Genomic DNA, 21,456 nt, shown 5'->3' on the forward strand with positions numbered 1-21,456 from the left:
AGGACTGTAAACCGTCGGGTCTGCGAAGGTCATTCCGAGAGTACCCGTCGACCCTGGTGCCACCGGGGTTGTTGGATAGTGAGGGGCCAGATATTGCATCCCGTACCCGGGAAAAGTTTGGGCACTTGGCTGGGAAGCCGGCTGCCATCCGAATGCCTGGATCCGGGCCTCCTCCCAGTTGGTAAAGTCTTGTGCCCTCCTTATGAATTCTTTGAGGGTGGCCGCCTTACTGCGTTGCATGTCGTCCCAAAGAGGGGACCCGACTCGAATCCCAGACTGTAGGGCCACCAGGCGCTGTCCATCATCCACCTTGGTTTTTGAGGCTTCTTCCGTGAAGCACTGGATGTAGGCCCTTAAAGTCTCTGTGGGGAGCTGCTTAATGTTGGCGAGGGCACTGATTTGCATGTCCATCCTCATGGAGGCCACGAATTGCTTGTGGAACACCGAATGCAGTCCGAACCAGGATTGGACAAATCCCGACTTGAGTCTCTCCCACCATTCTTCTGCGGGTTCATCTAGAGTGATCGAAAAAAAAGGCATTTTCCATTGTCACAGACATGGGCTACAGTCATTAACCAATTGTAGCGGGACAAGCCTGGGGTCTGTGTTCTCGATATAAGCGGGTAGACTCGAAATTTTGAACCTTTTAGGGAGCACCACATCCAAGAAGTGTTTGGCGCATGGTTCTTTTTCCTCTTCTTCAGAATTGAAACCTCCTCCCTCTTGTTTACGGACTAGACGGTCCATGACTTTCTTTAACGCGGCCAGATGTTCCATGAACTGTCTGGCCATTCCATTGTCCAGGGGGACCCTCTTGTTCTTCCTGTCGTTGAGGTTATTCCTCAGGTCTCCCCCTCGGGGGCAGATCTTCTCCTTGCGGGCCCGCTTCTTTCGAGCATTTAGACCGTCGTGCAGGTCTATCTGGGACGTGTCATCCCCTGAACTAACAACTTCTGGCTCATCAGCACGCTGATGCCCTCGGTGATCTTTATTCACAAAGGCACTGGGGTGGAAACGTTGCTCCCGTCCGGTCTGTCTAGGGATAACCCGGGGCCTAATAACCTGCGGGTGCATCCCTTGCGGATCGATCGGATGATCCCGTCCTGGGATAGTACACATCTTCTCTTTCCTAGGGAGCGACCCTGGGTTGGCCACAGTTTTCAGAACGGGAGGAGTTTTCCTCTGGGGGTTTGCTTTTCTCACAGGGTCAGCCGCTTTGGCTTTCCTTTTTTCTTGAGCCGGGTTAGATGGGCCGGCTTTGGGATCTTGTCCGGAGGAGGGATTGGCCTCGTATTCTCGAGCACGTTGGCCCTAACTGGTGGGGCCTATGGCCGTGTTCCTGGAGGAGGAACAACTGGAGGGTTGGCCGCCAATCCTTGGGCAGCAATGAAAGCCTGAAGGGCCAAGAAGGACTCTTGCATCTGGCGAGTGGCTTCTTTCTGTTCAGCTGTCCTGGCCTCTTGATCTAGGACCTGTTGTCTCAGTTTAATCACCTCTGGGTCCTCCTGGTTGGGGTCCATTTCTTCTTCAGGGATCGCAGGATCCTCAGCTTCGTGATCATGATATCCCCCTTCATTTTCCTCATCTTCCTCATAGTAACCTTCCTCGAAATTTGCCCCGTCTTCATAGTTTTGGGACTCGTTAGGCTGGGGCATTTGATATGGTGTATCCTCAGGTTGGTTTTGAGGGAGAGGTTGATTAGGCAGTGGCTCTCCATTGCCTTGTTCTTGGTGAGCAGGATCGAACGTAGTATGTCTCGTGTTCACCATTGTTGCAGATATTCAATATCTCCTTTTTTTTTTTTTTTTTAAAAAAATGGTTTTCTTCAACTCTCAATGAAAGCACCAAAATGTTTACCGAGTTTTTCGAAAATTTGAATTATAAAAGATAAGAGAGCTTAAGAAGAAAGGATTAGAGATAATCGCACGAGGGATTTTATGTGGTTGGGGCATTAAAGAGCCTTAGTTCACGAGTCTGTTGTATTAGAGCTTAAGGAGCGTTAGTAATGGAGTTTTTTTTTTTTTTTTTTTTCTGAATTTGAGCAGAGTATATGCTTACAAGAGAAAAATCAGATCCTTTCCACAGTGCACAACTGTTCATATTTATAGGCAGTTGAGTGCTCTGGGTTTGAGCCGGACTAATCCGGGCCCAATAAGGGTATAAACACTATTTGCTCACTGATGGAGGCTTAATACAAACAATTTTATTAAATTAAATACACTAATCAGGGCCCATTGGGTCGGCTCGAGCATAACTACAATGTAAGTCTGACAATAGTACACAGCTTCAGTCTGGTTCGCGTGGGCTTCTAAGGAGATCCGAGGGACAGGATCCGTCAGAGTAGTGTCAGTACGGTTCTGAAATAACGATGTACATTCCGTATGTAACATCTTTTGGTTAGTTGTGGGGACAAAACTCCGTGTTTCTCAGGGTGATGTCAGTGTCGGGAACAGTTTATCACGCCTAACCCAGTCGCCTAGTCTGGGTTCGTTTACTAACGTCTTGATCCATTTACCAAGACCCTGGTTCGTTTACCAGAGCCCAGGTTCATCCCCTACCGTCCCGGTCCATTTACCAGGACCCTGGTTCGTTTACTAGAGCCCGGGTTCATTTGCTACCATCCCGGTCCATTTTTAGACTTGGAGGAAGCAATATCCTTATCGCTCCTCGGACGACACCGTATAAGGGGTCCGGGAAGATGAAACGTGCCAACTTCGTGGTCCCAACATACATTCTGGGACAATGTTGGGCTTACTGATATTCGAGCCACCAGGACTCACTCCTTCCCCGTCTATTGGGCTCGATCTGGACCTTAGGTCCCTTCAGGATGACCCATGGACTCAATGTACGGAATCGCGAGTGTGGGGAGGAAACGGGGATAGCCGTTAGAGATATTAAGAGTATTGATTTTCTGAACATGAACTTAATGAGTTTACTTATTTGATATATATATATATATTTATAAAGAGAAATTAATTTGGAGAGGTTCCTAAAAAATTATCCGGTGAAGTGGCCAAGCCGCAAAGGTCAAAGTCCACCGTCAACGACCGAGCCGCCACGAATTATTTGGACCTTAGAAATTGGGTTTCAGAGTACTCATCTGGGGAAGGCAGCCCACGGGGATTGACGTAGGGCCCAATTGTACCGGTTCGGCCCAATAGAATATCTTCTTGACTGAGAACTAAACAAGCCCAATTTAGTTAGCAGAGTGAAAGAACGTTAACTCCGATTCGCGACTCGGTGGTGGAACAGAATGGAATCGGAGATTCCGGTGCCAACCGTGACGGAGCGCGAGCAGTGGATGGTGGAGAACAATGCCTTTCAGATCTATAACCACTTTGCTAATTCTTCTCGCAACGTTAAATCACAATTGTAGAACCCTACTTATGAAGTTTAATTGTCATGATTCTTATTTTATTTGGGGATTTGCTTTAATACTTCGAATAATTTTTCGGGTTTGATCTTGATTTTTTTAAAGGCTGAAGCTTCGTCGGGATAAGCATTTGGAGTATCTTTTTGGAGGTCTGAAACATCTCGGCTCCTCTTTCTGCGTTTTGGATGCCAAGTAACTCATTTTACTCTAACTCTTTCTCTCATTATTATTCCTTGCATTTAATGGATAATTTAGGTTGAAATTTTTATTTTATTAAACGACCAATGTTTTAGTTTAGACATGTTTTAATGGGGACTATTTTATTCTTTTAGTGTTTGCATAAAATTGTGATACTTAGTTTCTAAGTGGAAGAGATACTTTTAATTGCATGAAATTTGTAAGTAAAGTACGTGCAGGGCTTATTTACACCTAGTAAACACAACAGAAGAAAATATAAATGTGACTGAAGAAACAGCTGTTTTACTTGAGACCCAACAATTTTCCACGAATAAGCTTTACATTGATTACTTAAGCACTGCCCCATTTAAAAGAAAATAAAAATAAAAATAGAGAGAGAGAGAGAGAGAGAGAAGGTTTTTGCATTTGAGATGCCCCTTTGTTGCCAATTTTTCACATGTTTTCTTTCATATTGTTAGTCGACCATGGCTGTGCTATTGGATTCTGCATTCAATTGCTTTACTTGGGGAGTATCTGGATTCAGAGTTAGAATGTAATACCATCGATTTTCTTGGCCGTTGTCAGGTATGCTTGCAAATACAATTGAATCCCATTTAGTTGTTGTGCTTTTTGTAATGCAAAGCATTCATCTGTATTTAGGTGATTCGTTTTCATACATTTGTATTATTTTACTTTGCAGGACCAGGATGGTGGATATGGTGGTGGACCTGGACAGGCAAGTAAAATAGTGTAGTATGAGGCTAGGTGGCTTAGCCAGTCTTAAGATTATATCTTGTGTCGGCATTACAAATTGTAATTGTTTAACGTTTGATGTGAGGAAAGCAATTGATTCTTTATCAGCTGATACTTATCAAGTTGTATTTGTATACATACAAATATAATATTAGTAATTTTTTTTTTGATCTGAGGGTGGTGTCAATATTCAATTCAATCATTGTTTCTTTCAGATGCCACATCTTGCAACAACTTATGCAGCTGTCAATTCACTTATTACTATCGGTGGTCATGAAGCTTTGTCTTCAATTAATAGGTGGTCAGTTTATACTTCTATTTTGTGATACTTATTTTTATACATAAGGTTGCCTTTTTGAAATGATTGAACTCAGTTTGTCTTAATATTTTTCAGAAGTACATTATACATGTTTCTGCAGCGGATGAAACAGCCAAGTGGGGGTTTCAGGTATGAGATCACATCCAATTGTGTGTAGTTTGAAATTAGAAAATGTCTCACTTTATGTGAAATTCATTTTTAATGCTTCTAAACTGGCTTGTACGAGATGCATTTGGTATTTTGAACTGTATTTTTCCTAGCCATTCCAAATTTCTTTTCTCTATCACTCAATCTTAATTTTTTTATTTGTATGAAAGGATATTTTGGTGTTATGATCTATACGAATCTGCACTTCTAGGCTTCAATCAAAGTTTTGTGATATTTTAAATAACAAATAATTTCCCCATCCTTTTAACTTCTTGGAAAAAGGTTTATATGTAGAAGCTTTAGCATATAACAAGGAATTATGTCTTTACCATTTTTTTTTTCTTGGAAGGTTTATATATGTTATATGTTGAAAATTTAACATCGTTACATCATAATTCTTAACATTTTTGGATGTATTCATCAGGATGCATGATGGTGGAGAAATTGATGTTCGGGCCTGCTATACTGCCATTTCAGTAAGTCTCTGTGCTTGTCTTTTGTGATACAAGCACGTCAATGTGTATTCCATGCTAATTCACTTATGTGAAATTAACCCAAATGGTTGTTTAATCTTTATGCTCAGTACAGTGTACTCTAATTTTTATAAGTAGCTTAGTTTATGATTATCATTATGAAAGTCTTATTCTACCAGGTTGCAAGTATTTTGAACATTTTGGATGATGAACTAGTTCAGAATGTTGGAAATTACATATTAAGGTTGGTCTTGATTGCTCATCTCAATATAAATCGGCTCCAAAGCATGCTCGTCATCTACTTAGGAGCTGTTTGTCTTGTGAAACAATGTTCCCAATTCTCATCCAGATTATGTTTTATAGCATCCCTTGTGCATGCATTTGATTCCACTGTTAAGTCTTTTACATTGTGATATTGGATTATGATAGGAGTAATATTATGAATTGCAGAAATCATCTTATATATAGTTGTTGATTTCTATAAATAATTAAAGTTTCACTATGCGGTGTCAATCTGCAGCTGTCAGACTTACGAAGGTGGCATTGGTGGAGAACCTAACTCTGAAGCTCATGGTGGGTATGTTTTTAGCACGCTACTTTATGTTTTGTTTTTGCTATGAAGTTATCTTTGTAGAATCTATTGGCTATAATATATCAATAGCATCTTCTAGTGGTATGTGCTAAGTGGTAAGGTTTACTTCTGTGGTATTTAGGGGTTCAAATGCTCCCTGATTATGAGCAATAAGGTGAATTATTGTCATTGTTAATTCAATTCAAATGAAATGAAACTTAAATTATGGATATCTGATATTGTTGCATATCTTGGATGTACATTAGGTACACCTTTTGTGGGTTGGCTACAATGATTCTGATCAATGAGGTCCATCGTTTGGACTTGTCTCGATTAATTGTAAGATATGTAGTCTTCTTGTCATTCTTAGTACCTAGCCATTGCAATATTATTCTTGATCTTACTTTTTACTGTGTTTGAATGATGTTTCCTATTTTATTAGGATTGGCTGGTATTTCGTCAAGGAAGGGAGTGTGGATTTCAAGGGAGAACCAATAAATTGGTTGATGGATGCTATTCCTTTTGGCAGGTCATTTTCTGTCTTTTTCACATTTTTTACCATTCCTTCAGGACTATAATGGGGTTAACGAAAAGCACACTGACCAGGGAGGTTCTTTTGCATTATTACGAAGAGTCGGTTCATTTATTGATGAACAACTGGTGAGGCCAGATGATGTTGGACGTTGCAGCACTTCCACAGTATCTGATATACCTGAACAGGGAGGTAGGCCAATTTAGCAGAGTATAAGTTATGGTACCTGTACTTGAGCTTTTTTCATTTGTTAGGTTGTGATATTTATTCTTTTACTTTCTCATTCTCATTTGCAGGTCTAAATGCTTCTTTCCATGTGAATTACAATGATATTGGTCATAACTTTATCACGACATGTCCAGTAATGGAGCACCTTTTCAACAGCCATGCATTGCAGCAATACATACTTCTATGCACACAGGTTTGGATTTCATTAGTCATTTGACAACGTTAAGAACTTGACTTGATTCTTGATGATTTGAGTTTAGAATGCCCATCTCTTAGGCCTAGTTTAATAGTTTCTTTGGCTAAAACATGTAAAGTAGTCTGGTTTTCTTTTCTGCAAATGCAATAGAAGACTAGTGAATCAGCATTTGAAATGTTGAGGTTCTGGAAACTATGTTAAATAGACTGCTGCATGTGGAAGATTGTTACCTTTCAGAAATTAAACGTCATCCTTAGTAGTAAACAATCCTTTACTTCAGTCGATGCAGGTGCAAGAGGGGGGACTCAGAGACAAGCCTGGGAAAGCTAGAGACTACTATCACACTTGTTATTGTCTAAGTGGCCTCTCGGTGTGCCATTATTACCAGTCGGAGGATGAGGAAACTCCCCCGCGACCCAGCACAATGTTGGGTCCCTACTCGAATCTGTTGGATTCGGTTCATCCCATTTTTAATGTTGTGTTGAAGAAATACTACGAAGCACACGAATTCTTTAGAAGGGACTGAACAATGTATTATATGTATCTTTTTACTTGGGATCATACTTGAAATCTTCTTTGGGTCAGACGCACGTTACATGGACGCTGGATTATGTATGTCTAAGGTTAATATGATGACTGGTTAAATAATGCAAAGTCTTATTTATATATTTATCCGAGAGTGGTTGAATTCAGCCAATTTGCATGGTGTTAAGATCTCTTCTCCACTCCTCCAAGTGTGAGGTAGGTCAAATTTGGTGTCACTGCTTTGCTGGGGTCCTGTTGATATTGACTCGTACAAGTAATTAATTGTTTTTCAACTAAATGATGCTATCCCACCGTCCATAATCCATATTGGCCTTTGATACCACAAGGTGTCCAAGTGTGAGAGTGACGTCGGTTTTAGTGGCCCCCCTTGGCCCGTTAATCAATCATACCTTAAAAGGGCTTTTTTTCAACCCCTAAAATCTGTGCATATAAGAATTTTACCTAAAAATAAAAATTTGTGATGCTAGACATGCACCTAAATTTTGTGTTCACTTGTTTAATTTTTTCTCTTTCACCATGAATATAGGTAGTGACGTAGTGTGATTACTAGCAATAATTGTTTATATTAAAAATTACACGAGTGGTTATCATTTATTAGTCTAAAAATTACCCAGATTCGTATGATCAATAACAATATAAAGACTAACACTTGGATTTCAATGATGAGATATTATTTATGAAAAATAGCAACAATTTTAAACAAATACTAAATTATTATTAAAAAATTACCAGAAATTTATTTATGTTTCTTAAAATAATCTCAACTAAAATTTGATTATATGTAAATACTCATTTGGTACCATTTTATAGGAATACACATTTTTTGCCTTATGTTTATAATAATGATCATTTGGTACTATTTTATTTGCAATTCGTATCAATTCGGTATTCTATGCTAGAATGAGCTCATATTTAAAATATGATCATATTACTCCTTATTTTAATGATTTAATTGATTTTTTTATATTATTTTTTTTATTTTAAAATGATTCAAAATATCTTTTAAATCAATAAAATAATTTTTTTTATAAAATTAATCAATTAAATGTAAGTTTTTTTTTAATAAAAAATAATATAAATTAATTTTAAAATAAAATTATTTAATAAAACTATTTTAATTAATTAAATAAACATAAATATGTTTAATTCCAAATATAAATTAAAGAAAAAAACTAAAACCAATATTTTAAAATTAATTAAAGTAAACTAAAAACCTAATATTTTTTTTGAGATTTAATTAAATTATTTTTGTTTGAGTTTAATTTAAATTTTGGCTTTTAAGTTTAAGGTATTGGTTTTAATTTTTGGGTTTAAGTTTAGAGGTTAGATTTAATTTTTTTTTATTTTTGTTTATAAATTATTTCAAAGTTTTAATTGTATGTTTTTTTTTATTAATTCATAAAATATTTTAAAATAATAAAAAAAGAAAATTAAATAAATTATTAAAAAAATCTGCAATCATATTTGAAATATGTGTTGAAGATTAAGCTAAAGTAAGAAGCTAGTACGAATTACAAATAAAAAGTATTAACCATTTATTCTATCATAACTACAACTAGTTCCAATGTACACTTTGTCTTTTTATTTACTTATTTTTTTGGTGAAATTTTACTATTGGCACACGACCACAAAATCCATAGAGAAAAACGTTATAGAGTAAAGCTGACAAAAAAAACTGTCGAAAGACTGGCAGTGGCAAGTCTTCTTCGTCTCTGATTTTCTCTTCGTATCATTTCGAATTCCAACCAGAGTTTCGTTCAGATGACTGTAAACACAGAAGAAACAGCGAAAAACAATGAACAAGATCAAGCTAAAGAACTAAAACAAGAGAAACGAGAGGAAGAAAAAGAAACGGAGAATCCCAGAATCTCAGACTCAAGTCTTTCACTGTCACCGCTGTCTAACCGGTCTTACAAAACACCTTCCCCGTCGGCAGATCACTCGGCGTACTTCGACCAAACCCATGAGGCCAATGAGTATTCGTGGATCGAGAAGATGCCCACGAAGCCGCCTTCGCCCCTGGCCCAGCGCAATCGGTCCTTCCCGGCTGAACCTCTGGTGGTGACCGAAGTGCTCGACCCAGAAGCTCATGACGGCGTTGTCTTTTCCCCAGGAGAAGAAGATTCAGAACGCGATGTCGGCAACGGAAACGGAGGTGGGCTTGGTAGTTTTAATCGGCGGAAGCTGAGGCCGGACTTGCCCGTTAAGCAGAGGACGAGGATGCAACATGGGTTGGTGAAGAGGGTTTTGTTGGGGTTTAGGATTTGTGGGTTTGTGTTCTGTTTGATCTCATTTTCTGTTATGGCCGCTAATAGGAACCAAGGTTGGGCTTTTGATTCTTTCTATCGGTACAAGGAGTTCGGGTTAGTAAGTACAGTTTAACTGGTTTCATTGTTTCAGAATTTAATTGCTACTGACAGACTGAACTGAACAACCTTAAAAACTTTATGCACAGAAGTATAAATAGATAATATACACTTGACAGAAAAAAGAAAGAAAAATAAACCCAAGTAGTGATTTTTTTTCCTTCCCATCTTCTTAGTTGTACCATTTATGTGTTTTGAAATGTAACTAGTAAACTCTCTTGGGTTTTGTTTTTATGGGTTTATTAGTATAAATTAAGTGGTGTGATGGAATTTTCAGGTACTGCTTAGGAGCCAATATATTGGGATTTGCATATTCAGGTCTGCAAGTGTTTGATCTGATTTATTTCATAAGCTCTGAGAAACACTTGGTCCAACACCGCTTCCGCTGCTACTTTGATTTCTTTATGGATCAGGCAAGTCAATGAACAAAAACAAAGGTTCTTTATTATTAAATTATTGTTGCTATTATTGTACCTAACCCTGGCTCTATGCTTTTGCTTTGGTCCACAATCCCCGCTCTTTGTTGGGGTCTGGTCATAATCTGCATTAGTTGTCTTTATGGTGAGTCTGTCATGGGGACCATGTCCTCAAAAACATGGTTTTTATCAAAGCTCCTGTAGGGTTCTTTTTAAATTGAACTTTAGAAGTATAACATAACTAGTGGATTCTATGGCTCATGGTCGACCATGTAGGGCTGCAACTCTTAACCTTTTGGATGAACTTTTCTCCAACTTTTTCGATAAAAATTCCACCTTTTCCTTTCTATCTGTAGAATTCTTATACTCTGCGTGGGAAATTTTGCTTCTTGAAGAAAAAGATTGAACTTTTATCCTGAATAACTTGCGATCACTTTAGTCTTTAGTTTAGCTTTGTTACGCAGCTAACTATACTAAGAGACCACCTTTATACCACTTTAGTGCATATATAAAAGGCTGAAACTCCTAACTGACAATCTCAATAGAACCTTTTTTTGTTTGTTTGAAAAAAAGCATGATTCCAAAAGCCAAAGAACTTAATTCTTTTTACCCTCTTATAGATTCCTACAAACAAGCTTAAGCAATATGCAACTTTGGGGTGTGTCAATGGACTTGTGAACATTCTTTTATGTCCCATTGTACTTAGATTCGATGCACCAAAAGAGGCTTCTCTTTTTGCTATTGCTGTATAGTTTATTTTTAAAAAGCCACCCAAGTGGCTACCATGATATGAAATTTGATTACAGATTGATTATTCTTAAAGGCTGGACTATTTGCCGACTTATTTATTTATGTTGCTTGAAACTGTATGTTGACACTATTTAGACTTTTTATTTATTTTAACACTGGGCTTGTGTTTTGGAAATGGCAGATGCTTGCTTATCTTCTAATGTCGGCATCTTCATCCGCATCTACTCGAGTAGATGACTGGCAGTCCAATTGGGGGAAGGATAAGTTCCCTGATATGGCTCGTGCCTCTGTTGGGGCGTCATTTGCTGCCTTTGTTACTCTTGCTTGGAGCTCTGTTATCTCTGGCTACATTCTCTGTACTGCTAAATCTTTGTAGTCACCACTTCCTGTGTTATCTGTTACCATATCTATACGCTTTTCCTCTAAGCTTACCTATACAAATTACAGTACACTAGATTTGAATGTGATAGATTCTCAGAATTAATCTACTCCTAAAAGGACAATGTTTTCATGTATAGAAATAAGGTTTCTCTAGTTGAACTCCGAGTTAATGGACTTTGCTAAAATAATTTATTTATAATTTTGGGAATAATTGGTTTAAGGAATCAGCACTGACATCGTGTAATATGGAATGTGAATTTGACTAGTTTCTTTTGGAATTACTATTGGAAAAATTAGTTTGGTTTGATGATTGGAATTGGAAATACATATCAATGCTGGGGACCATATTATGGACCTTGCCAAGATAAGAGAAAAAAAAAAGAAAAGGTGAACAATATTTGATAATGTTGTCTTATCAACTCATGTGTCCTCTTCGACACAAACATATCTCAAAATAACTAAGCTGGAGTAAAAACTTCGTCTTCTATGGAAAATTTTTCTTATTGTCTAGGAAAAGTCATGGCTGGTGTTTTGTCTGTAAACAAGACTTATAAATATAGAGATTACGGAAAATCTGTTGATGTTTGGAACGTTGAAAATAATGTTTCTTTTCCTCAACTCTCCTCCACCTCTGAGCTTCTCATTTTTGTCTTCGTAATTACTTTGTTGGTCTTGAATAAATTTATGTGGTTTCCGTACTTGATAAAGAGTTCCAGTATTCATCTTTAAAGCTTATAAGGAGGCAAGGAGTTTGGAAATTCTTACTTGATATTTATGTATTTCTATACATATCATTGTGTTATTGGTATTATTTGAAGGTATTTTACTCTAAACTGAATTAGTGTTTGTTGTCCGCATTTTCTCCTCCGACACGTAGCAACTCAAAATGACTGGCTCGGACGGTCATAGACGTCTTCGGAGTATGCTACCCCCTGATGGCTCTATTCTCGGGAGGAAGATCCTTTTAGGTGAGGTCGCCTATTTTTGCCAGTTGGTAGATCGTGGATACCTTAAAAGTAGATTACTCTTTGAGGTGTGCCCTCAGAGCTGGAGGTTTTCTAGCTCAGGAAATTAAGGCGAGGGCTCTCCTCCTCCAATCGTCTCCCAGGTCCGAGGTTCCGGTTCTTGGACCTAAGATCAAGCGCCAGGTGTCAGCCAATGCGGGTTTGCAGCGCCAAAGGATCGTCTGACAACCTTTTTGGGCGATCCGTCAACAGTGTTGTCGAGTGTACGACTCGACAATTCGCACTCCCACTACGCCGTCTGACATGGAGGTACTTACAGTACGCCCGGACAGTACCTGGGGCATGTTCCCCATAAAGTAGGTACCTCTCTGCGGTGGGTCCTGCAGATCTCGATTGGGCCGTGATCTCTATTTAATGCAGCCTAATGCATTAAATTGGTATTAATCCCCCAATAATGGGAATAATATGTATTAATTACAGATGATTAGTATTAATGACCCTAGCCTCTATAAATAGAGTTGGGAGTCTCATTGTAAGGGGTTATTTTTTGAAAGAGAAAACACCTTGTACTCAAAGCAATCTAAAGGCTGCCTGAGAATATATTATTGGAGCTTCTCGTCACAAGTTTTGAATCCTCTTAATACCAGAGACTCGTGGACTAGGGTTCTTTTATAACCTGAACCACATAAAAATCCTTGTGCTCGTATCGCTTGTTTCTTTAATCTCTCGTTTTAAGGTTGATAGAGAAAAAGACAATCAACATTTTGGTGCTTTCATTGAGAGCTTGAAGAAAGCATTTGGAACACTTACAACTATGGTGACTACACGAAGAAATGTTACAGATGATATACTCCCTCCTGTTGGAGTCGAAGGAGGGGAACCTAGTCGGCATCCACCTCAGGACATGCCTGAGATGGTAGAGGATTATGATAAAGACGCCGAATATGACGACGAAGATGACGGGGTCGACCAGGGGTACTATGAGGAAGAATATCCCCAACTCATGGATGTGGAGGAGATGCCAGAGGTAGTGATGCTCCGTGAGCAGGTGGCCACCCAACAACAAAAGATCGATCCACAAGAGGGTAACATCGTCACCCTATAGGAGATGGTGCTTGCCATGAAGGCCACTCTTGCAGCCCAGGGGTTGCGAGTGGACCCTAATGGTAGTGCACCAGCTGGGAACCCAACTGGCGTGCCACCTGCGTACCCCGTTGGAGTGCCACCTGTTAATGCAGCCGGAGTGCCTCCCGAGCACCCGGCTATAGAGGCGCGAGATCTGCCAGCTGAGGTGCCCGTCGGGCACCCAATTGGAGTTGGAACCCCGATGCCACCGCAGGATCGTGGTAAGGGAAATGCTGACGATAATCCTGCTCCAAAGTAGAAAAGGGCTCGTTAAGAGCCCAAAGGCCACCAGGTTCCTCAGCAGCTAGCAAAGTTAATGGCACAGGGGCCCAAGGGCAACGCCAGGCAATCAGTGCCCATGGAGCTCGGGGAGTTCCACCCTGACGCGCCCATACGGATCGCGCGAGGCTTGGAGCTGGTGTCCCCTTGGAACCTAACCAGCCCCGTAGGAATAACGATCTAGGGATCTGCCCGAGGAATGCCTCGCAAAACTGAGAACGTGGCATTAGTTGCTTGGTAAACGAAAACATCGAGTTCGATGGAGAGACCAAAGTGGCTCGTCCCGAGGATAATAGTGTGTTTCAAGGACAAGCTGGCCTGCGAGACAACATAAATGCCCAAAGATGCAATAAGGCAGAAGGATGCAAGCCCGCTGGGAGAGGTCTGTCAGACCTCTGAGATAATCTCAACACTCGAAGAAGAGATAACTTGGCTCAGAGCATTAACCAGGATCGTGACCCGCTCCGTGCAGAATTAAAAAGTTTGAAGCGGATAATGCTCAGGATGGCCAAGCGACAAAGCCACGAGTTAGACTCGGAAGACGAAGAAGTGGAGCCATGCGCTCCTCACATTCTTGAGGCCCCTCTACCACCAGGCTTCAAAATGCCATCCATACCGCCCTATGGCGGTGGCTGGGATCCCACGGACCACCTGTCTAAGTTCAACAGGTTAATGTCAGTGCATCGTGTCTCCGACGACACTAAGTGTCATGTGTTCTTGATCACCCTGACGGGGCTAGTAGATGGATGGTTTAAAAAGCTTTGACCAGGGTCCATTCAATCATGACATCAATTATCGTCTGCCTTCCAAAGATAATTCATAGGAGTTCGGAAGGTAAGCCTTGAGGTCAAACACCTTGGCCACCATAAAGCAAGGGCCCTTTGAAACCCTTAAGCCCTACATCAAACGCTTCAAGGAGGAAGCAGCGAGAACCAAAAGGGTCGATGATGGCCAGCAATTGATGGCATTACAAGTTGGCATCTGCGCAGGGTCCCCGCTTTGGGATGATCTCCAACGGAGGGGATGCCGACGTCTCGACGACTTCATTTATCGAGCATAACAATATATCAATTGGGAGGATGCCCAGATTGGGGCATTCAGAGCATCTGTCGTTTTCCCTACTTCGGCCACGCTTGGCCCCATGGCTTCGGGAATCCAATATTCCACTTTTGTTCCTGTCCAACAGAGCTCGGGGGGAGTCCCACCCAGCCAAAGCGCTCCACCTTCCGGTTAAAGCTTCGTGCCCGCTTCTGGATTCAGTATGGCTCCAGCAGAGTACGTGGCAACACCCACTGGATATAAGGATTTTCAGCCTGCATTCAGTGCTGGAGTTGTTGCCCCCTCCAAGCCTGCCGAATCCAGTCAAGCTCCTATCAACAGTAGGTACGGGGGAAAAGGCAAGGGCCGGAGACCCAAGGGAAGGTGAGCTGCACAGGCCGAGCAGGGAATCACATTTAGCGAGAAATATGTCTCGTAGTATTCCGAGTATACCAACTTGGTAGACTCCCGAGAGAATATCTTCATGGCCACGACATAACATGTTCACTACAGGAAGCCGCAACCCATCCAGAGAGACAGGGAAAGGCGAGACTCAGGAAAAGTTTGTCGTTTCCACAACGACATAGGGCACCACACCAATGAGTGCCACCAACTCAAGGATGGGATTGAGAATCTCATCAAGTTGGGACACCTCCATCAATATGCTAAGGGTGGAGCACGTCAAGCACAACCTCTCGTGTGCACCACAGGTCCCAGTAGTAGCTCCTGTAGTTCCCCAACATCCGGGGCCCAAGGACCTCCTCTGGTGAACGGACGGGTAGGAACCATATCAGGAGGGCCACACTTGGGGGGTACTTCACGAAACTCACTTAACAGGTATGCGTGAGCTTTGAATCACGATGATGAGGTAATGGCTTTGGCATAGTTGCCTGCCCAAATGCCACGAATGACTGACCAAGTCATAACATTATTCGAAGACGATGCTCAGAGAGTGCATTTCCCTCATCACGACCCGTTGGTGATTGAGAGCCAAATATCCAACAAAATGGTGGCGCGAATCCTAGTAGACAACGAGATTTTGGTGAACATCTTGTTTAATTCAGCCTTCGAGAAGATAGGGCTGACCACGACAGACTTGTCCTCGTGCGCCTCGAAACTCTACGGATTCTTGAGAGAGGCCCTCATACCGATGGGACAGATAAAGCTCCCTGTGACGCTTGGAGAGGTGCCACACCAGGCCTTCAAATACTGCACTTTTGTGGTGGTGGATTGTTCCTCGGCGTACAACATCATCTTGGGATGACCTGCACTGGTGGAGTTTGGGGCTGTCACCTCCATCCGCCATCTGTGCATGAAGTTCTCCATGGAGGCAGGAATTGGTACGGTCCGCAGAGACCAGAAAGAGGCGAGACAGTGTTACAATGTCTCCTTCAAAACTCGTGTAATGGTGGTGGAGGAAAGCCCTGAGAAGCCCGAGGCATTGGAAGTACAAACTGTCCAGGAGACCGGTCCCGACGTGTTGGACTCGAGGGTTCAAGAGGAGAGGTCCATTGAACCAATAGAGGAGGTACAAGAGGTAGTTCTTGATACCTCCACCCCCGATAGAAAAATAAAGGTTGGGGGAAGCTTGAACGTGGAAATTCGAGAGGCATTGGTAGGCTTCCTCCGAGAGAACCAAGACGTGTTCGCATGGTCACATTCGGACATGACTGGTATTGATCCAAACATCATATGCCATGCCTTGAATATCGATCCAAGCTTTGCTCCCATCCAGTAGAAGCAACAGATGTTTGATCAAACTCAGAAATATGTCCTTAAGGCCGAAGTGGACAAGCTCCTCTCCAACAGATTTATCCGAGAAGCCCAGTACCTCAGGTGGCTGTCCAACCCTTTTCTCGTTCCAAATCCAAATGCCACCTGGAGGACATGCATTGATTTCTCGGACATTAACAAGGCTTGTCCGAAGGACTGCTTCTCACCCCCAAGATAGACCAGATGGTCGATGCCACATCTGGCTACAAGTTGTTGTCATTCATGGACACATACTCAGGATATAACCATATATCCATGTACATCACATATCAAGAGCACACTAGCTTTCGAACCGATAAGGGTGTCTATTGTTACATCGTGATGCCTTTCGAGCTGAAAAATGTCGGCGCCACCTACCAGAGGCTGGTTAACAAGATGTTCAACAACCAGTTGGGGCGGAACATGGAGGTTTATGTGGACGACATGTTGGTCAAGTCCAGGACCGCCCCTGACCATGTGGGTGAATTGATTGAGGTTTTCACGGTGCTTCGCCGGTTTGGAATGAAATTAAACCCCCAAAAGTGCACATTTGGGGTTACCTCCGGTAAGTTCCTAGGCTTCATTATCAGTGCTCGGGAAATTGAGGCGAACCCCGAGAAGATCAAGGCCCTAATCGAGATGCCATCTCCTCAGAAACATAAAGACGTTCAGAGCCTGACAAGGAGGATCACAGCTTTGATTCATTTTGCCTCCAAGGCAACGGACAAGTGCATCCCTTTATTCAATATCCCCCAAGGAAGTCAGAGGTTTGAATGGATGGAAGAGTGCGAACAGGCGTTCCAGCAGCTCAAGGCGCACATGGAAAATCCTCCGATTCTGTCAAAGCCAGTAAACAAAGAGCCTCTCTTGCTCTACATGGTTGTCTCAGAGGATGCCATCAGTGCTGCATTGATAAGGGAAGAAAGTCGTGTTCAGCACCCCGTCTATTATCTTAACAAAAGACTCATCGGGGCAGAGTCTAGGTGTAACGCCTTCCTAATCCAGGACCGTTACACTATGTACTTAAAATTGTGTCAGACCGGCTAATTAGGTCATTTGGCTTAAATTGTGTAACTAAGGTTAGTGACAAGGGTTAGGGTTAAAAATTTTGGTCAAAGAACCATTGACTTTTATTTCAAAAGTGTTATACAACATGGGATCCCAAAATATTACAACACAACCGTTTAAAAGGGTAAATACATACAAAAAAAGTTACATCAGCCGACCTATGCAGCAAAATAGGGCTATAACCCTAGTTCCTCTGAGATACCCTGGCCGTGATGGTCAAGCAACTGCATATGTACACGCCGCCACCGAAGTTCTCCAACTCATGGCTGGTCAAGCTTTCCCTTTCCCTTACCTGCACCACAAAGCACCTGTGAGCCGAGGCTCAGCAAGAAAACAGAACATGCAACAATAGAGAATATAAATTTAAAATAACAATTCAACAAAATCAGTAATATCCACTCGTAACCAATATCTTATAAATTCTATCGCATGATCATTGGATCAACCTGGGGCTGTCGCCCTATTCAGTTGGCTTTTAAGCCAACTCTCAGACCTATGCCCTATCTATGTGACCATAGAGTCACATGGGGCCTCACCCTTAGCTCTGTCTCACTAGCCATAGAGCTAGCCAAGCCCCTGTGGTTCACCTTTGACCTTAGAGTCGATCAACGTAATAGTAAGTTGCAGGTTTAGGCCGATGCCTCTCGACCAGCGCACAACACGCTATTGTCGTCCTTGACTTATAGGTCAAGCCCTGATCCAGGATTACATACTTAACTTATAAGAAACAGATGTGAATAGGCACATCCCAAAAATTAAGCACATATTCATGCTAATCATACAATTCCATTGAATAACCATACCCACGATACCAAACATAATCACATAAGGGGCCGTATGCCTTAATCATAGAATTCATTTGACAAATATAAACACTTAAGCATTTATCAACAAGCCTTTAGAAAAATAGCCTAATATAATAAATTCAGGGGCCCAAGCCCTAACCATATTCAAATATGATAGATGGGCCAAGCCCTAATCACACACAACATGTTCTGGGTGCAGTTTTCTTACCTTAGGTCCGAGTAAGCGTAAACGAGAACGACCCTCGAGCACGATCCCAATTCTGAGCCCTTAGAGAAACCCTAAGCCACAACCATAAAATAGGATTCTATTAATATTGAGCGATCAAAGGCTTTCGGACCAAGTCCTAGCCTCTGGGGCCTTGGGCTCCACCAAACCGGGTAGTGGAAACAATCTCGAGCCCTAAGGAAAATTTCTATTTTGAAAACAACCTCCGAAGGCAAAACTGCCCAGGCAGGCCGCAACTTGCCCCCTTGTGGGTCGCGGCGCGCTCCCCTGACCAGCCTCTATCTCCTCTTTGTCCAGAGGCGCGGGCCGTGACTTGGCCTATCAATTCGCAGCGCGCCCCCTAGGCAGAGGCCTCCCAAGGTGCCTGATTCAAGCTAAGTCGCGACTTGTCAAGAACAAGGTCGCGAATTGACCCCTCGAACTCAGAAATTTCTCTACTTTCAGCAGTCAAAACCTATCCAATTTAACCCAAAATCATCCCAACAACACAACTAAATCATCACAAACACTCTAATATGTTCCCAAAAGTAAAACCCAACATAAAACTAGACTCAAAACCTCTTCAAAACTTCAATTCATCCTTTGAAACTCAAAGGTTCAAGAACACTAAAACCCAGCCATGAAAACTCAGAATTAAATGCTAAAACCATAATCTAAAGCTTACCTCTGATAAAGATTGAATCCCCTAAGTTGTTACTGAGTTCTTCCCCAAATCCTTAGCTCCAATTCAAGTGGTCTTAGCCTAAATTTCCCCTTAGTTCAAAGGTTCAAGCTTGGAAGTCCTTGAGAGAAAAAGAAGAGAGTATAGAGAGAGAGTCGGTTTAGGCAGCTCTATAAGTTTCTAAATTGGTCTTTTATTTCCTAACTTAAGTCACTTAAGTTAATCCCAAGGCTCGGGGTACCAAAAACGTCCCCGAGGGCAAAATGGTAAATTTCCCCAATATTCTCTCCTAAAATTTCTAACTTCAAATATATCTCCAATTATTTATTTTCATAACCCAATAACCCAAATAAATGTCTGTTACCTAAAATACCCCTTGACTCGCCCCGAGTCGGGTATCGGGTCCCGTTGTGACTTTCCCGCTAACTTGCTCCCTAGGATTGCCTCGTGCCGAGTAACCCAAAATAACCCACATAATAATGTGGTCTCTCACATATATTACATATATGCACATAAATACACAATTATGCCCGCAACGGGCCAAATTACCAAAGTCACCCTTCTAATAAGAAGCGGGCCCACATGCATATTTAATACCCCTAAATATGCGCATTTAATCATATTATCACATAATCCACATAATTACAATTAATATAGCAATTAAACACATAATTCCATATATTTCCATCCCGACCCCCTAATCAAGGCCCTAAGCCTTATTAGGTAATTTTGGGACGTTACAACTATCCCCTCCTTACAGAAATTTCGTCCTTGAAATTTTACCTGAAAAGCTCGGGAAACTGAGTTCCCATATCCGCCTCCAGCTCCCAGGTCGCTTCCTCGACCCTGCTGTTCCTCCATAATACCTTAACCAAAGGTATAGTCTTGTTCCTCAAGACATTTTCCTTCCTATCAAGAATCTGAACTGGTTGCTCATCATAAGACAAGTCTGCCTCCAATTCCAAATCCTCATAACTCAACACATGAGTTCCATCTGACACATACTTCCTCAACATGGAAATATGGAATACATTATGCACGCTATACAGTGCAGGGGGTAAAGCCAACCTATAGGCCACCTGCCCGATCCTCTCCAGGATCTCGAACGGTCCCACAAACCTAGGGCTCAACTTGCCCTTCCCGAACCTCTTCACCTCTTTCAGAGGTGGAATCCTAAGGAAGACATAGTCTCCCACCTGAAACTCCAAGTTCCTCCGCCTCAGATCAGAATAAATCTTCTGCCTACTTTGAGAAGCGAGCATCCGAGCTCTAATCTTCTCAATTGCCTCAGTGGTCCTCTGTACTACATCCGGACCTAGATATTTCCTCTCACCCATCTCATCCTAGTGAATGGGTGATCTGCACTTCCTACCATATAGCATCTCATAAGGTGCCACTCCGATGGTAGATTGATAACTGTTGTTGTAAGAAAATTCTATCAGAGGAAAATATTTACTCCACGACCCTTCAAAGTCCAACACACATGCTCTCAGCATGTCCTCCAATATCTGGATAGTCCTCTCAGACTGACCATCGGTCTGAGGATGATAATCTGTGCTGAACTTCAGCTGTGTACCCATCGCTCTCTGCAAAATCTCCCAAAACTTGGAAGTAAAGATAGGGTCCCTATCAGACACGATAGACCTCGGCGTCCCATGAAGGCGAACTATCTCTCTCACATAGAGATATTCATACTGGTCAACTGTGTAATTCATCCTCACTGGTAGAAAATGAGCTGACTTCGTGTACCGATCCACAATGACCCAAATAGAATCGTGCTGGCCCACTGCCTTGGGCAAGCCTACCACGAAATCCAACGTGATATCTTCCCACTTCCACTCAGGGATATCCAGAGGCTGTAACAATCCTGCCGGCCTCTGATGCTCAGCCTTGACCTGCTGACAAGTCAGGCACCTCGCTACATACTCTGTCACATCCCTCTTCATCCCAAGCCACCAGTATAAAACTCTCAGGTCCTGGTACATCTTTGTGGTGCCTGGATGAAGAGAATCCGGAGTAGTGTGAGATTCATCCAGAATCTCTCGTCTAATCTCGGTGTCCATCGGAACACAAATTTGACCCTTATACCTCAGTAAACCTATACTCGACACCGAATAGTCCTTAGCCACTCTAGCTAAGACGTCCTCTCTAACCTGCCCCAACTGTGGATCATCCAACTGCCTCTGCTTGATTCTCTCCAAGAGAGTCGACTGTAGAGTGATATTGGCCAACCAGCCCACCACTAACTCTATCCTTGCTCGAGTCATCTCATCAGCCAACTTCCTCGATATCTGTCTGGCACTATATA

General features: G+C 42.0%; 2 protein-coding genes across 2 annotated transcripts; both read left to right on the forward strand.

The window, feature by feature from the left end:
• The first annotated feature begins 3,188 nt into the window (after positions 1–3,188).
• LOC133818140 (protein farnesyltransferase subunit beta) lies at positions 3,189–7,441 on the forward strand. The gene is made up of 14 exons (XM_062250855.1): positions 3,189–3,372; positions 3,479–3,565; positions 4,030–4,135; positions 4,251–4,286; positions 4,519–4,601; positions 4,698–4,751; positions 5,194–5,245; positions 5,422–5,486; positions 5,763–5,819; positions 6,080–6,152; positions 6,256–6,342; positions 6,420–6,537; positions 6,642–6,766; positions 7,050–7,441. The coding sequence occupies exons 1-14, from the start codon at positions 3,254–3,256 to the stop codon at positions 7,293–7,295; spliced, it is 1,308 nt and encodes a 435-aa protein (XP_062106839.1). The 5' UTR covers positions 3,189–3,253; the 3' UTR covers positions 7,296–7,441.
• A 1,489-nt stretch (positions 7,442–8,930) lies between these two features.
• LOC133818141 (CASP-like protein 4A1) lies at positions 8,931–11,439 on the forward strand. Its single transcript, XM_062250856.1, has 3 exons — positions 8,931–9,678; positions 9,959–10,094; positions 11,029–11,439. Exons 1-3 carry the CDS (start codon positions 9,077–9,079, stop codon positions 11,221–11,223), a joined length of 933 nt encoding a protein of 310 aa, XP_062106840.1. The 5' UTR covers positions 8,931–9,076; the 3' UTR covers positions 11,224–11,439.
• The last annotated feature ends 10,017 nt before the right edge of the window (positions 11,440–21,456 follow it).

Source organism: Humulus lupulus, chromosome 2 (assembly GCF_963169125.1).
Source record: "Humulus lupulus chromosome 2, drHumLupu1.1, whole genome shotgun sequence".
NCBI classification, from domain to species: Eukaryota; Viridiplantae; Streptophyta; class Magnoliopsida; order Rosales; family Cannabaceae; genus Humulus; species Humulus lupulus.